Genomic DNA, 18004 nt, shown 5'->3' with positions numbered 1-18004 from the left:
TGGAAAATTTAATTCATAGTTATAAATGAGTCATGAGTGATTAAAATCAACTTCTCTGAGAGTTTGTATAGTCACTTTGGAGCTTGCTTCTGGTAAATTGGAAGAAAGAGAAGACAGTGTCCTGCAGTAATTGTATTTCTTCAAAATATGTTGTGTACAAGGACCTCCCTTTTGCTGCAGAGATCTCCCAGCTGTGTAGGAAATGGCCAGGCTCGCTGAGGGGAGCCCAGATCACTGCAGAGCTCCTCCCCTGAGAGAAATTCAGTGTCTGGTTGCACACTGGGAGAAAGCTATGACCTCTGAGTAGCTCATAAAATTGTATACTGAGTAGCTCATAGAATTGCATTTTATCTAAAATGACAAACTTTCTTTGAGTAGCTGAAGAAAAATCCCCTACTACTAGAGGCCTTGTCTGGAGGTAAAAGCCAAAGTGATTAAATGGATCAAAGTCTGCTTTGTCAGACTGAGCATATGACCTTGAGTCTCCTATCGAGGACTAATGATTGATAATTATGGGAGTGGAGGTGTTTCATGATATTCCTATTATTTCTCAAGCAGTTATTGCTGCCTGAGTCCTTATAGGTGGAGGCATAAAATCAATTGCAGAAGCCAAATTAACATCACAGATAGTACTGGTAAGATCTGTTACCCCCTCAGGGATGCTTTCAGCTGGGAAACAGAATGTTTTATATCCTCACATGATTTTACAAATCTTTCCAGACACAATTCCTCCTCTTTCCAGAACCCAGACCATAGGAACCCATTGTGTGGGAGAGGCTTCTGCTTTCTGGTTCGGTGTCTAACAGTGAGTTATCAAATATGACAGAAAGTCTTAAGTCTGAAGTTTTTCCTCTCTGAAAATAGAACCATGTTCTCTTTTTGCCCAAAGGGCATTTGTCGGTTTCTTCCACAAAATAAGTACAATCTTGGGAAAAAAAATAATCAAGAATTCAATAAAGTAAATCACATGCAGCCTTCAAAATTAATTTGGGACAGAGCTTCACTGTAAGCCTGACTGCATGAAAAATAATACATGGAGGAGCCTGGCAACATCCTGGGATTTCACTGATCTTTGAAGGAATACAGAAACACCCACTACTTTCTTTCAAAATGAGGAAGCCATTGAAATGGTATGGGCACATACGGTGACAAGTGTTTTGAAATTCCACTATCTTGGCTTACACTGATAAATTTGTGAAAGAAACTGTTAAAAAGCAATTGACAGAAAAGTTTGGGTTTGCTTCTTGCTGGCTAATTAGAATACGGCGTGTTACCCTGACTCTACAAGGATCCTTCTGGGAAGATGAAATGATAAGTCAAGCTCATATACCATCCAGAGTATTTATTTATGTGAGTTCAAGTGTGTGACTATTGTCAAACAGTGGATCCAACAGTTATCCAGATTAGTCCAGGTCATCCCCCTCACTGTGTACACATTTGTCTGAATATTTACAGGTAGGTCATAGATAAGCAATTGGTGCTTGACATCTGTGTTGTAATCTACTCACAAAGATTAAATCTGTGTCTATTGTGGCAGAGTTACTGATTTCTTCCATGCCTAAAATGGCATGACCCCATATCTCCTTGATGTTATCAGGAAATACACAAAGTCACGTGCATGAGTACTGAAGCCACCACCTGGGTGATGGAGGAGGATGCAGCAGTTTGGGCATTGCTGCTGTTGGGTTCAGAAATTCTGTCATGGTTTTTTTCCTAAAAGGACTGAGTTTGACTTTAGTTGCTATGAAGAAAATAACTGGATAACATACCTTTAAATTGTAGAGGCTATGGGCTTATTTCTTCTGCATTAGCCAAATTCACAAAGCTTTGTTAAATAACAAACTTTGCTTGTTAAATAAACAGGTTTTTTCCACTTTTCTCCAAGGAAATATTTTTCCCAAACCATTTGAGGGAAGAGCTGCTTGTATTTGCTTTCTAGAGGGACCTCATTCAGAGGCTTCTCCCCAAGTTTGCCCTAAACCAGGACAGAAAGGTTTTGCATCCTGATAAAAAGTGTTACATATGAAGACTTGGCCTCCCAAGATGTATTGCTAATGGTGGCATTGATTTTATGACTATTCTGGAAGCATGCTAAGGAAAAATATATGGGTCAAGATTAGGCAGAGAGAGAAACTGTGAAACATATTATTCCTAAAATATTTGTAACAAACAAATATTTTCTGCAAATCAGCTGATATTTCTTAGAAATATGGAAGGCCTAGAAGTGATTGGGCATGGAAGGGAAGGAAAAAATAATTCCAGTCATCAAGAGTAGACCAAGAATATGGGAAGTAACTGAAGAGCAAGAAGTAGATTCTCCTCTACCTCTTCTGAGACTAAAATACTTCCCTGAATTGATCAGCTGATCTTGTCACAAACATCTTGAGGTTTCATTTTGGGGCTGTCTAATCTTATGTTCATTGAAAAGAACATTGTTATTTAGAATTTTTGAGATTAACTGTATGCAGACAATCTTCTTATTACCATCCTTTCTGCCATAGTAAACACTTAGTTTAGCAGAACCTGGAATTAACTGCTACCATGAGCCAGTCATAAACTGTCTTTCTAGAAATATTATTTAAAATGCATCCTTACATTTTTCTGGTAGCCTGTCCACAAATGAAATCTGGATGGCCAATGCTCAGTTGAAGGTGCATGAATAATACTTTTTCACACAAAAACATCTAATCAATTTTCCTTGTCCTTTAAAATGAAACCTGAAGTTCTGAACTTTAATCTGACTTTTTTAACAGTTAGAAGCCTGTACTAAAAATACTCCCAAGTCACATTTTTAGAACTTGAGTTCCACACTACTTGCTTCACTCTGAGAGCCAGAAAAAGTGCTCAGTAGATTTAAAATTCCTCTGTTCATAGATGTAGAGACCTTACTATGCAGTACTAGGTGTAAGATGTGAAATGGATTCCATTACACCTCCTGGATGACTCTCAGAATGTTTCAGCAGTCGTTGCCATTTTGAAGAGCTCTTGAACTACCTGAAAATTGTGTCAGGAACCGACACTACTTAACCTGGTTCTATGGAAGAACACTTAGGATGTGGCAGGAAGAAGCCTTATGGTTGTGCTGCTGATCTCTTCTGGCTGGATCAAAGTGGAAGAAAATTTTAAATAATACAGGAAAATTACCTAGTGCTAAAGGTACTTTGATACATAACATAGTTCTAGTGTAAGTGAATATAATATAGAGAGACAAGAGTATTTGTTGGATAGCTGTCCTTTGTGTGTATGAAGAGGGCAAGTGCTATTTATACTTTGTGATTTTATTCTGCATGGAAACAGTAGAGAGGTACACAAACAAAAGCATCACTGATTTCACCGTGGTACAGAAAGGGTGAAATGATTATCTGTCTCTGCACTGATGACTCACTAACCTTCCCCACGCTTATGCCATGGTGACAAGGTTTCCTGGGTCCTCACGACAGAGGTGCTCCTGTGCAAACAGCAAGGATAGGTTTCAAAGGCTTTTAAACACAGAAGACCTAGATACTTTTTAAGAAGAAGAAGAAAAGTTTTTTTTTTGACACCTGTGAGACTGTATACCCTAGCCCTTGAAAAGTAGTCTTTAAAGTGAAACCCTGAAAGAAGTGGAGAGCTTTTCTTTATGTCTAACCTCTGAGTCTGACACCTCCTTTAGACTTTACTTTCACAAAAATAAAACTTCATCAGTATTTGTGTGTTTTGAAAGCAGATCACAAAATCATGGAGTTATAGGAGATAATTCATCCTAGAAGAATAAAGGGACTGAATGTATCCATCAGCATGTTTTATTACAGATGTTTTTTAAAGCCTGTAGCCTGTATTCAGCCACGGTTCCTGCCTATGGTTCCAATAGTGATGGTGGCACTGACGGTTCCACTGGTCCCAGCAAATGCTAAATTCCTTGTCTCTGTTCAATGGATTGAAACAATCAGCACTAGCAAAGGAGGAAATTAACTATATTAATCAAAGGCAGGAAAGAAAGATACAACAATTCTCAAACTGCAGTGTGCATTAGGATATTGGAATTGTTTCAGGGCTGTGTTCAGTTATCAGAAAGGACCGAGTTATGGCTAAGTTCACCCCATTCTTCAGGGTCTTGAAAGAAGCAGTTTGGTGGCATCCATGATAAAAATATGACATCTGATTAATGTCACTTGAGAGATCTATTGAATGAATGCTTGAAGAAGAACAAGGGAATATGTTCATCACAAATACAGACTGAGTAGGCATGTCATTGTCATGAAAATGCGTTGCAGTCACATTGTTCTGTTCCAATAATGCTGCAGCTCACTTCTAAGCTCACTTCTATAATCATCCACCTATTCTATCACATAACTAGAATAGATGCCATTTCCAGTTCCTTAACTTCCTACAGATTTGTCTGTGTGTGGTTTATTTTTTTTAGTAGTACAAAGATTTAATCATAAAGCTTCTTTTTTGAGATGTCTAATAATGGCAGAAAGCTGAGGGGGTGGAGGGAAGTAATCAATGTTTGCATCCTGTGGCATTCGGCTGCAATTATGCTGCTGAAACCTGGAAGCTGTGATGTTTTAAAGCAATCATCCCGTGTTACGCATTACAGCTATTCTGGAATCTCTAGTTTGTTCATAGTTTATGCTATAATTACTGCAAATATATCCCTCATTCCTTAAATTAGGTTGCAGGTATTGAAACAAGTTATGTAGGCATCTGATAATTAGCAACAGCTAGTAATAATAAAGTAACAATCACAAAAGAAAGCAAGGAAAATATGTCCTGCTCTCCATTGCAAAATTTTGAGAGAGTCACTGATGTCATCCAAACGTCAGCTTACCATATACCACACACAGCTCTTATGCTTCTTTTTGCACTGTAATCTTATAGGTATTTTGTACATAAATTTCAGATACTAAAACTGCCTCTCTCCTAATACTTGGACATTGTTCCAGTCCCCACACCTTAGTGGCATTTAAGAATCAGAAAATACAAGGTGCCTCTCTGTAATTTTAATAATGTATATTTAGTCCCATTGGTGCCTATCTTTCAACTACCCCTTGGTTTAGTTTTTAGTTTCTCTTTCCCATATAAATCACTCTCAGTGCATGAGAACTATGTACTTACTCTAAGCTGAAACATTCAAAGACAAAATAGTTGTGCCTTCATAAATGTGGTGAGAGAAGATGGATATCTCCCCAGCAACACAGAAGACTTGAATTTCCTTAACTCGTCCATTATTTTCATAGGATGCTCTATTTATGGAATCAGCAATCGCCAACAATTTCCATTTTTATAAGTAGAATAAAATATTAAGATCAGATAATAAAAAAGGATCAAAACAAACCCCCACGTAACCAAAAGTAAAGTGGATTAGTAGAGAATAATGTAAGATCATGTCACACTTACATGATATAATTTAAATTACTCACACCTATAGAATTGTAACAGCTATATCATTTATAGTGATGTACTATCCTTATTCTAATAACTCTTCAAACATTTTCAGTTATTCATGCCATGCCCTGTGGGATACACTGATCATGTTTGGATCCTTATAGGGGATTATAAAAGAGGGAGGAACTGTATTATAAAGCTGAAAAACAGTTTGGCTTTTTTTTCTCAAAAACTGTTCTTTAGCTTTTAGTCATCTAGTAGCTTGTTTGTACTCAGCATTAGCCTCTCAAGACAGCATTGGTCCTACACCCATCACATTACTGTACAGACAAAGACAGTAGTGAACTAAATTCCTTCTTGGGTTTTTTTTGGAGGTTTTGTAGTTTGGCTTTTTAAAGTAATTTTAGCTGTAGGCTTACTGGTTTGGCTGCCTGCAGACATACCTGGAATACTTGTGAAGGTATGTGGTTTCTTGGCTGTACTGAGAACTTCAGACAGATTGGTTTAAGAGGAAGTACTTTGGAGGTATCTGATGAGAAATTGCTCTGTGCTTAACAAATTGCTCTGGACAAGAGAATGAAAATAAGGAAATGAGATTTCAGGTGATAACTTCCTGAAAACAAAGAGCCAGAAGATTAGAACTGGGATGTGGTCAGGAGTTTCTGAATCAAATATCCATGGTATCTTCCTTGAGTTTCTGCCACCGGAGTTGTGTTTCAGACGTGCTGTGCACCGGGAGTATATCTCCTGTACACAAGAACACGTTACTGTTTTCTGCATTCCCACTGCTGTTCCTTCTGTTTGCTATGAGCTAACCAGGTGTTGACATTCAGGTTCTCTTACCGTTATCATGATGTACTACCTGAGATCAAGCATTGAACTTGAATTACAGCAACAAGAATCTAGAAATGAAATTCAAAATGAATGTATTTTGGTAATGTTTGTGGCTTTGGAGTTACATTTCTTTTACGAATAAACACATTAAACTTCTTTATTGCTGTATGTAAAAGTCTCAACAGACAGAGGAGTAGAGGAATTCAGTACATGATTTTGGGTTTCAGTATATCATTTTCGGGGACTTCAACCTGTCCTACATCTTGTGTAGCTAGAGACATGACATTTAATTTGCCTGCGCCTTAACTTCCCTCCTCTGACATGGGGATGGAAACTCTTCTATCTCTCTTTAAACTGCTATGATGAGAAATAAATATTGGGGACTACTTAGATGCCATAATAATGGATACAAGTTGAACACATTACATACAAGATGATGGAATTGTCATGATTATTGTGAACTAGTATGAACAGATTCAGGGCAACTGGATTGGTGGTCTTGGGGGGAAAAAAAAGGAATGGGTCTGCGCACGTGTGGGAGAGCGAAGCCCCCGTTTTTCAGTGTGTCACTGCACGCAGTAACCGAGGTAAATTCGCCTGTTTTGCAATGGGAAGGGCTGCAGGCTTTCCGAGGGCATTCACCGCCGCCGCGCTCCCTTTGCCGCCGCCGGAGCCCCCACCGGCCCTCACGGGCCCGGCCCGGCCCTGCCCTCCGGCCGCTCCGCCGCGCCCCCTGGCGGCCCCGGCCCTGCCCCGGGCCCCGCCGTGCCCGCCGACCGCGCGCCTTCGCCGCCCGCGGCTTTGGTGGGGGCGGCCTCGGCAGGGGCACCCCGCGCCCGGCCTTGGAGTGCGGCCCGCAGCCGCTGTCCCCGGGCGCTGTCCCCAGCCGCCGCTGCGGTTGCTCGGGGCGCAGGGACCCGCACACGCACATCTCTCACCCGCACTAACGCGGGAGGAGCGGATTCCCCGCACAGCCCGCGGAACGGGACTGAACGGCGCGGGAGTTTCCGTGCAGGAGCCAAGGGGAAGACACCGGGGAGCTCCCTTGTTCACTAACGCGCAGGGAAGAGATTCCCCGGACAGCCTGCGGGGCGGGACGGGACGGAACGGCAGTTTCCGCGCAGGGCTCAGGAGGGAAGAGACCGAGGAGGCGCGGGAGCGAAACCGCTCGGGAGCGCACCCTGGGCACGCCTCCAGCAGGGCACTTCCCCGCCGCGCCGGCCGTGGGGTGGCGGCGGCCCCGGTGCAGCGCTCCCTGAGGGCTCCGCCGTGTCCCCGCTCGGGCCGTCGGGCTCCCCGCGCCCGGGGCGGGCACGCGCGGCTCCCGCTGCCGGTGACGTCACGGCCCGCTCCCGCCTCGCCGCTCCAGCCGGCGGGCGCATCCCGCGGGTGCGGAGCGGAGCGGGCTCCGCGCCACGGGCGGCAGCGGCACCGCGCCGTGGAGGCCGGCAGGCGCCGCCTCCTGCTTCCCTCCCTCCGTCCGTCCGTCCCTCGTTCCCGCCCGCGCCGCTCTGTCCCATGTTCGGGCTGGGGAAGCCGGCGGGGCAGCAGGAGCTGGGCAGAAGCGGTGGGCTTCCGAAGATGGCGTCCGTGGGGGATTTTAACGTACTCAGCTCCAGCATCCCGGCCACCAAGGTGGAGCTGTCCGTGTCCTGCAGGTACGGAGCCGGCTCACGGCCGCGCCACCCGCTCGCCCCGCGGCGTCGGAGCGGGCGGACGGGCGGGGGCCGCTCGTCCCGGGCTGTCAGCGGAGCGGGCGGGAGAAGGGCAGTGCGGGACGCCCTCCGCACGCCCCGCGCTGTGCGAGCCGCTCTCGCCCCTGCCCTCGGAGCGGAGCGCGGGCAGCCGGGGATGCCGCCGGCGCATCCTCGGGCAGAGCCGGGCGCAGCCCGGGGCCGGCTGCCAGCCCGCTGCAGCCCGCGGGCCGCGCACCGGGCGTGTCCGGGCACCGGTGCTGCCGCCGGGCCCGGGGGCCAAGCGCCGGTTCCGGGCTCTGCCGAGACGGGCAGCGGCTGCCGCCGCCCCGCGCCCTGCCCGGAGCGGGAGTCGGGGCGCGTTACCCGGCAGATGTTGAACTTCTGGAGCTGTCCCAAGCGCCGCGGTGGGGACAGAGACCTTCCGTCCGCAGCGATCCTGTCACGGGTTCTTCAAGGCTCTCTTGCAAAACTTGGGAGTACGGGCGTGTTGTGTTGCCTCGTCATGTTTTATCGTAACGCTGCTGCCGAGAAATTGAGGGAGTGCCAACCCAAATTGCCGAGAAATTGAGGGAGTGCGTAACACCAAATGTAGTGTCTGTGGTTTTGTTCGTTTGACGCTTGTTTATCGGTGTTTCAGAAGTCCTGTTTTCTCCCGTGATGCAGAGGTTTTCTCGTTAGAGGTCTAAAAATAGTTTTTATTTGTGCGCTTTTTTATTCATGTTCACATTCCGCGACTTCCTTAAGTATTTCCTAGTAGTTGCAAAGCGGTGACGCCTTTCGCCAGCAGAGTTGGCAGCTTCTAGCGGAAAATTTGAACTGTCCGTGTATTTCCTGATGGGAAATGCGACAGAGTTTCTTCTACAGTCCGGTGCTTCATTTTGTAATGTAGCTCCTCATTTTATAATGTTGCTGTTTACCTGTAGTACTACCACGATAGAACGGCAGTGTAAACTTAGATTGTCTGACCACTCCCTCTCTTTCCTTAGTAAATGAAGTCTGATTTGATGTTTCATGAAGTGTGAATTTCAAAAGAAGGCTGAAGCAGTGAGGAATAGAGTAAGATTAATTTTTTAACACTGAAACACTTGCCGGGCTGACATACAAACACCCCGTTGTACTTGCTGTCTCTGCAAGGTTCACAAGCACCAACTTTGTCTGAGGAAAGGTGTGCTGTAATGTGTAAAAACGATCCAGGACCTTTACTTTACTTTTAAGTTCTTCAGATAGCCTGTCACAGTTACAGATATCAGAGCACTTATGCTGAATTTGACCCAATTCACTTAGTATGGGAATTCCTTTGATTCCAGGTATGATTTGTGTATACCTGCCATGTTTCACAGTAATCCATCAGGTAGTTCCACAGAAATGCAGGTACAGAACAGAGTCAGTCGATTCTGACCTTACTTGTAACTAATTTCAGTATATAGTTTGCAGCAGCAGTTTCTCTGTAGATGTTGTTAAAAGCCATGTCAGTTTTGTTAAAACTTTTTAATTTGTCTTGATGTCAAGTGCAGAAGGATGGGAATTTCCATGGAGATTCCTTTCTTCTCTATGTGCTGGATGACACTTTTTGATTACAAAATTATGCTTCAGAGCAGAGTATAAAATGAGTGACACTAGGGCAGAGATTAATGGTTAACACGTTTGTGATTCATCTGTAAACACATTCATTGGCTAAAGCTTGTGAAATGTGGTGTTAAATGAAACTGTGAAAGACTGCGAGAGCAAACTGCAAAATTCAGAGAATGCTGAAAATTCTGTAATAATTAGCAGTTGTGTATTCCTAAATACCTGGAGAGAAATGCTTTTAACAACAGTTTGGGTCATGATGGTTCTTTTCTTTGGATTTTGATGAGTTGCAGGACCAATGTGGTCACTAATTTACATCAACAGTTGTTAGTTGATAGCTGTAATTTATTCCTAGGTTTTTTTTTTTTCTTGGGTTTTTCTTTTTGTTTGGTTTTGAGGTTTTTTTTGTTGTGGTGATGTTTTGTGGTTTTTTGGTTGTTTTTTTTTTTGTTGTGTGTGTTTTTGCTTGTTTTCCTTGGAGGACATGAGGGAAGTTCTTCCAGTTTGTACAGGTAGTGTAACTTGTGGTCAGTGAAGCAGTGTTTGTGCTATAAAGTAAATTTGTGACTCTTCTTCCCCTTTTTCTGTCTTCCTGTCTGTCTTATTCAGTAAGGACACACTTTCTATTCCTTTAGCTCTCAATTCCATGTGGCTTATTTGTCAGCATTTCCCAGTTTACCGGTATCCTCACACTGCCAGTGTTGCCAGAGTATCCAGATTCAGCACTATGCAGATGGCATTGCACTACTTGATGTTCTCCAAGCCAACCTGGTTTAGCTTCAGGGTCACATCAGGTTGCCTTTAGGAGAAATGTGTCTCATAGGATGAGAAATTCTGTAAAAATTGTAAAATCCAGAAGTGTTTTGGTTGTCAGGTAATGCTCTTTCTGGAATTTCTTTATGATTAAAAGGTTTTTATATCATCTCCATAGCTTTTGAATGCCAACATTAGCTGTAACTTTAAAAAATGCTAGAATAGAAAGAAATTAATTTAATTCTAGTTATTACTACTCCATACCTATCAAATAAAAACTTCACAATTCTTTCCTGACTCTCTAAGATGTAGTTTATCAGGAAGCAGAAGTCTTTGACTCAAGAGCCAGCTCTAATCTGGCAGAAGAACTTACATATGTATCCCAGAGCATCCTCTGGTGTTGGTAATTGTCCATTGTTGTCTGGATCAATTGCAGTAGTAGCCATGTCCCTCTGCACCCTGTCTCTCCCTTCTTCACACATGCTGAAGGGCATTTATGATCTGATGAAAATGTTACTGTCACCTGCCATGCAACCTTTATTTGTCGCTGCCTGGCATAATTTTACACAATTGTCATGTGGTGAAGGACCAAGACCTTGTTCCTGCAGTCTGTGTGAAAGAGTGGAAATAGGCTGCACTCTCTCCTTCTACTCACTATGTTTTCCAGCCCAAAGATTCCTCTTCCTCTGCAGGGGTGTTTGCACTGCCTGCAGGTTATAACCCTGTGTCTAGACAGGACTTCTCTCTTACCAGCTCTGTGTGTAAGCTTGTGGTCTTATGTGAGCTTCAGGTAAGCTCCAGGCCATATACCTGTCATCCTGTTTTCCCTCTGCTGATGTCCTCCACTGATTCCAATCTAGTTAAGTCTTGGAAAAACTCCATATTCTGTTCCCATCTTGCCTCTGTTAGTGCTGTTACTATGTGTTGTCTGAAGTAGTTTATCTAAGGCTGAGAATTGCAAGATTGGGGTTATGTAGCTTGAAGTTTGTGCTCTGTGTGAGCATACAAAATTCAGTGTAGTTTAATGGGTTCAAGTTTTTAATTTTTTTGTTATGATCTGTATAATGATGGTTTCTGTTTATCATGGTTACTGTGTGGACAGGCCTAGGCTTTTTTCCTGTCGTATGTGATAAATCTGCAGCCATTCTGCAGTCTTGTGTTAATAAAAAAGTCAAGAGTTTTATTATATCTCATGTTAATATTTATTTATGGACTTATCAATCAGAATTATCTTATTGAGAGTGTTTTTTTAATATCTGTAGGAAAGTGAAGCTGTAGTTTTATCATTTTGACTTCTCGTAGTGTATGAAAGATGACATGGTTATTGGAAAGATGGTTCTAAAATATTGACAGAGTGCAGGGTCACTTTGCTAATTCAGAACGTTTGTTACGATAATAGTGCTCTGGAAGGCTTTATGTTCAATCAGGCAGTGTCTTTATTGGTCTGGGTTTATGTTGGATAAACTCTGCACTGCCTGTGTTCCCACAACAGGCGTTATGTGCATAAAGGCACCACAAACACCTGGCACAGTTAGTTCAACAGGAACACAGTTGGTTGCCCATGCCTGTTTCGGATCAGTCCTATGTCACTTCACAATTTCTACAGAAATCTAACATTAATGAATGAGCTGAATGGAATTAAGCATTCCCTATTCTCAGTAATTGAAATTATTCAGTTTCAAGTTTCTTGCACAAACAAACAAAACGTACCACATCAGAACTTTTTGTTTTGTTTGGTGGTGTGAAAGTCTTAACCAGCCACTTCCAAGTGTTTGCAATACCTAAAAGTATGTTAAATTATATTTTTGATTATCCTATGCATTGATCTCTGGCAAGATGTCTCTCCAGCCATCATACTTACCTTCTGGGTTTTTTAAAAATATTAATAATTTGTTAGAAGTGTCTGTTGCAGAAAGATATAACGATAAAAGATATATTCATAATGAATCATTCAAGCTTGTAACTCTGTATAGTAAAAATACAGAATATAAAATGAATTTTGATTGTAAACTTGGTTTTCATCTTCCTGCTTTCTTTGTGTATGTATTACTAGATTGGATTAAAAGTCCATGGAGTGGTTATGTGACTGGCAACAGAAGGTTGATCTTACATTGTTTTTTTTTCTTTGAAATGATACTACCTAGAGAACCAGCTGGTTTCAGATGAGAAAAAACATACATGGTTTACAGTGTCCATAGTCATGGAGGTGCATTCCTGATAGAGTGCAAGTTTAGTTTTCACCTGTGTGTCTCTATTGTTTGAAATTTAAACATGCAGCAGTGTGACTAATGGAATTCAAAGCAGATCGTTTGCACTACGGGTTCTGTCTAACGACAGCTGGTGATGGAAAGATGGATGCTAGTGTCTTTACAAACAGTTCATGGGTGAGTGTCTTAAGGAGAAATGGGAGTCAGTGTCTTTGAAATGGGTCTTAGTGCCTCTGCCAACCTCAAGTTGCAGAACCCAGACAATTTGACTCCTGAACTTGAGGGTAATAGACAAGCGGGTCAGCACAAAGTCTCTTGCAGAACCCACATAGCCCAAATTTCTAAACTCTGGTGGAAAATGACATATTCAAAGGGGGAATGTGGTAGGTGGTTTGGGAAGGCTGCGCCTTCCTAGAACTGCAGCCCCTGGGGAAGGGAAGAGGTCAACGTGTGGCCAGGATTTTAGGATAAAAGGGGTCGGCATCCTCAGAAATCTCGAGAGAGAAACCCCACGCTCGTGTGGCCAGGTGGACTCTCTCCCTTCATTCAAATAATGGCATAGGACTCCTCTGTCTCCTTCATGGACAGTAGCTTGTCATGGAGTGATTTTCCACACACAGGGGACAGGCTGTTTTTACCCACCCCTCAGAAGGTAACTGAAAGTTCTTTCTAGATCCCTCGTGGTGGATTAAAGTGAAACGAGACTGAATGACCAGTGTGTATACACATGGCTGGTTTATTTCAGAACAGTGTGGTTCCATTGCAAAGGAGGTGTGTATCTGCTTTGGTTATTATTAATAGAAATATATAAAAGTATAACAATATCACTTAGGAAAATATACAAGGAAAAGAAAGGGTAAGAGTACAAAAGAAGAAGAAAGATAGCACTACCCGTCCAGCACTGAGACTCGATTGTTGCAATATTGTTGTCTTTTGGTCAAAGTTGTGGTCACAGTCTTTATCTCTTGGGGCTGGAGAAGTCCCCCTGTTGTGGTTTGGATTGGAGGAAATACAGGGAAGTGATGGGTGGGAAGCAAAGATTCAATGGGTTGATAATATATCTTTAGGTGGGAAGGCCCAGGTGCCTCCCCTGGGAGTGGAGCCTTACACTATGAAATATTGTGGCTCATGCACAGTCTGGGGCTGCTTCAGGGGACTTTGAAGGTTTGTGGCCCTTTCTAAGGCATGACCACTGTTTCTCATGACTGCACAGGTTGAGCCAGTTGTGACTTTCCAGAAGCAATTAATACCTTCAGGCTTACCTGTGAGTGTCCCCATACCTCCCCCAGGGGGTGGTTTTACACTTGAGTCTCATCAGGAGAGGACATTGGCATGATAAGAAGCATTACCCCATCTTGCAGGATCTGCTTCTTACTGGCCTTTTTGGTATGGTGTGGTCATCCCCTGGTGGCTGGGTGTGCACCTCCTCTGCAGCTGGGCTGTTCATAGAAGATCAATGGTTTCACCACACACCCAAAAATTCTTCTCCTCCCCTTTCTTTAGGGGGTGCCAACCTGGCTTCAGCAAAGCACCTGTTGCTTTTGCAAATCTGATTTTTGAGTCATTAACCTTTAACATGTCAGTTCTCATGCAGGCTTCAGGTTTCACACAACCTTGGGAGTGTCAGGACTTGTTAGGTTGTGTCTGAACGTGCCTTTGCCTACGTGGAGCTTTGTTTGGCTTTACTTAGCTGCAAACCCAAACCCGCTCTCTTTTTTTTTCTAGTTACTGGGTGGCTACTGCTTAGTTAGTTTCATTTTGGCTTGTGCTTGTATAATTGTGTGGTATAACCATATTTCCTTCAGTAGTAGCTAGTAATTATTATGTGTATAATGATGTATTTGTGACCCTGACAGAATGGTGCAGTGCAGAGGAGAATTTTCACGGTGTGATAGCAGAGGCTTTGCAGGTGGGGGCACAGGATGGGAGTGTGGCACCAGAGGGTGAAAAGAGGGTACTCAGGATGTTCCCCTTGCTGGGAACCCCAGTGCTGTAAAGAGGTCACCAGTGGTTGGTAAAGAAGGGCAGTTTGGGAGCTGGGCAGAACCAAAAGTGGTGAAGGAGCAGCTCTCAAGCAGATGTCATACAGGCTGTGTGTGGTGTGCAGTAAATGTGGATGAATGCAGATGAATGAAGCCAGGGCATGTTAACTCAGCTGGGGGTTCTTGGAGTGGGGAGGAAGAAGTCAACATCATTCTCCTGCTGAGAGCACCTCTTCCACCCCTGCCACCACTGAAAACTTCATGGTTGTCCTCCGACAGGAGGTGGGACACTGATGGGTGGCTCACTGTAACACCCTCCCTCAGCTGAAGCCCCCTGTCCTAGGCCCAGAAAGGTGCCATACAGGAAGGCCTGGCAGCAGGGAAAGGTCTAGGAAATGTGCAATAACTATTTTCATGAAGACCTTCTGTGGTAGTATTATTTTTCTCAATTTTTTATCTGCCCATCTGAGCAGTGGCTCACTGACAACCAGTCCTGCACTGGCAGAGAAAGGATGAATATTACACTGATGGTATGTACTTCCCTTTAAAATTACTTCTTTGAGATATACCTTTTGAAGAGTTGTTTCAGAAAAACTGCAAAACCAATCTAGGTTTTATATGCTGTTGTACATTAATGAAACACTGTATTAGATGTACTATCCATTCCTAAAGAAATCAGAACTCACCTAGGGCAGCATATCCATGAATTTGGATGGTCTGAGTGAAAGTAACTGGAAAGGAGTGGTGAGTTGGCACTAGATTGAAAAGCTCTTTTGACCACCAGCAGTCATTAGTGCCATTTCCCAGGATACACCACCAGAAGCTCAGAGCCAGAGACTGTTTACCTGCCCAGCCCTAACAACAGAAATGTGGATGGTTTATTCTGTTGATTTCAAATAGAATTTTGGGTTGGTACTGAAGCAGAGTTCACCAGTTTGTGATAGTACTAATTGGTCTTTTTTTTTAATATAAACTGGGATAGTCTAAGATTATGTTAGGTCTGTTTCATCTGCACAAATGTATTTTTAAACCCAGTACTTTCCATCTGTTCCAACAGAATTCCTGTAAAACTATTGCTGTGTTAGAGTAAATAAACTTGGCAATTCCTTTGGGTTTTTTTTAACCCTCAGGAGCAATCAGCAGTTTTAATAGAGGTTTCATCCTAAAATTGTTTGTGTACATCTAGCCAGAGATGGTTGTGGGTTGTGTGGAAACTCATGGAAGCACTGCTGATCTTACCCTTCTCATTGCTTCTCCCTTTCTTTTTTCCCTTATGGCTTCTGAATCAATATAGCTTGACAATGAAAGTTACTGTGAGGCTGAAAATTATTTGTTTTCTGGTGAATTACTTCTCCAGAGGTTATGAAGAGGTATTGTGAATGTTTTCTTAAGCTTGCACATCAGAGATATGTTTGCTTTCTTTCCGGTTCTTCCAGTGCCCTGAAGAGTGGGAATGGTTTGAACAGAAATGAACAGGTCATCCTAATTGCCTATTAGTCAGTAGAGTCACTGTTGTCTCACCTGTGAGCCTATTGGAAGAAAACCAATTATTTTGACAATAATGTGAAATTCTGAGAAATTGTCTGATCTGCTGTTAGGTCCAGGGCATTTAGAATCTAGAGATCTGGAGGGTAATAGCTGCCTTTGTTGTGCTCTGACAGAATAGAGAAGGAGAGGGTAAATAGCTGTGGAAGGGTGACTGCTTAAGCTGCCACTGAGTAATTTGTGCAATTGCTCTGCAGGTAGGTCAAGTGGGCTCTTCACTGGAGTGGGCTCTTTGGATCCTACGTCAGCTTGGGACTGATCCTTGCACGTTCAGTGGTGCCATTGAGGCTGAGGGGTAGTGCCTACTAGGTAATAATACAGTTATGTTACAATTAGGAGTACAATGAGTACTGTTCTGCACATTAAAATGTGATTAGGATGCTCCTTTCATTGTCAGGATCTTCTGTGAAAAAGTGATGTGGGCCCATCATTAAGTGAAGGAAACAGAAATACTTTTATTTAATGAACTAGGGACAATTCCTTTCCCCATGGATTGATAAAAGTGTGAGAGAACTAGTGTGTGCTTATATAATACAGATATGATATACTGAAAATATATATTTTCTAAAATTTAATTTGCATGAGTAACCAACTGTGTTTGCAAACTGCTGAGTGCTTTATTTCACAACCAAGAAATCTTTGCATGCATTTAAATGTAAGTCTAAAGAGGAAGAGAAACATAAACCCAGAGAGATTTTGACAAATTAATCTGAAGTGAACCCCATATTTATCATTCAAGATGTCAGAGCTGTTGAAAGCAAAGTATTTTTTCCTGTCAATACAAATTTTTAATTTTTTTAAATTTTGAAACTAGAAAAGCAGATTTTAAATTGCTCAGTTCTGTAGTTACTGTGGTCTATTCTTCAAGGCCAGAATTCTGTGATTTCTGATGGGAGAATTGAATTTACTTCTGCTTATCAGCTTGGTGTAACAAAGACTTAAAAATGTACAGAGAAAGAAGTTCGGATATTGATCACTAAAATAAAGTAAAATTTGAAGGGAAGTGTATTTGGATAAGGAGAGTAAATGCTACTTTTTAGCATACATCTGACAACATACACATAGCACATAGTGGGTTAGAGATTGTAGGAAGCATCAAAGGCTGTGATGGTTCCTGGTGAGCCACCACTGCTGACTAGATCAGTGAGGCATCTGTTTTATACATGTGTCTTGTTTCAGGTTAAACATTACAAAACACTTGGCATTAGGGGGCGTTTCTGTACTGAGAGGGGGGTCAGGTGCTGGGACAGGCTCCCTAGAGAGGTTGATGCCCCAGGCCTGGCAGTGTTTAGAGGCATTTGGGCAATGCCCTCAATAATGTGATTTAACTTTTGGTCAGCCCTGAAGTGGTTGGGCCTTTGGACTGGATGATCATTTTAGGCTCCTTCTGACTGAAACATTCTATTCTAAATAACTTCTTGAGCACTGGACTGTTATTTTGATAAATTCTTACTGAGTTTATGAAACTATGCAAACAAAGATAAATATGTTTTAACTTTATCTTATTTAATGATCTCTTTCTTTCCCACCCTGGGGAAATGGCTCCCATTATACAGAAAAAAAAAATGATCCTGGCATTTCCAGTATTATTGCCATGGCTCCCATTAATTTTTTTCCCGTTAGACAGCTATGATGTTGCAACTGTTTTGGAAGGTCCACACCAGAATGGGCAGGTGCAGAATGAATTCCTTCCAGATCTGTGCTAGTAGAATAATGATTTCTGCACAGATGTTCCCAGGCTTCCTTGCTATAGTTTTTCATGTTTCACAAGAAAAAAGTTTTGTTTTTTTCCCCCTCTCTCATAATTGATAGAAATTCCTTTTCTATTTGCATTCTTTATCTGCAAGACTTAATGGACCTAGACAAAAAATATACTCACCAAGTTCATTTAAAATACAAGTCTGTTTCTCTCAATACTTCGGTTAGAAGAAAGAAAAAGAAGTTTCAGGTATTTCTGGTTTCTGAGTTTGTGAGCTTTCCTGAGACAAAACAGCTTACTACCAAAGACAAATACTTTTCTCACTAAAAAAATACACTTTGTATTGCTCAG

The 18004-nt window shown here is 42.6% G+C and overlaps 1 protein-coding gene across 1 annotated transcript in view; it reads left to right on the top strand.

Annotated features, from left to right (window-relative positions):
- The first annotated feature begins 7613 nt into the window (after window positions 1-7613).
- The window catches only part of CPNE8 (copine 8), a 69883-nt gene continuing 59492 nt past the window's right edge, over window positions 7614-18004 (top strand). The window contains exon 1 of the mRNA XM_058022236.1: window positions 7614-7859. Coding sequence (XP_057878219.1) covers window positions 7720-7859 — 140 coding nt within the window. The 5' untranslated portion in view covers window positions 7614-7719. The remainder of the gene's footprint in view (window positions 7860-18004) is intronic.

Source organism: Melospiza georgiana, chromosome 4 (genome assembly GCF_028018845.1).
Source record: "Melospiza georgiana isolate bMelGeo1 chromosome 4, bMelGeo1.pri, whole genome shotgun sequence".
NCBI classification, from domain to species: Eukaryota; Metazoa; Chordata; class Aves; order Passeriformes; family Passerellidae; genus Melospiza; species Melospiza georgiana.
The sequence above is the reverse complement of the archived record's forward strand: the minus strand, read 5'-3'. Positions and strand labels throughout refer to the sequence as shown.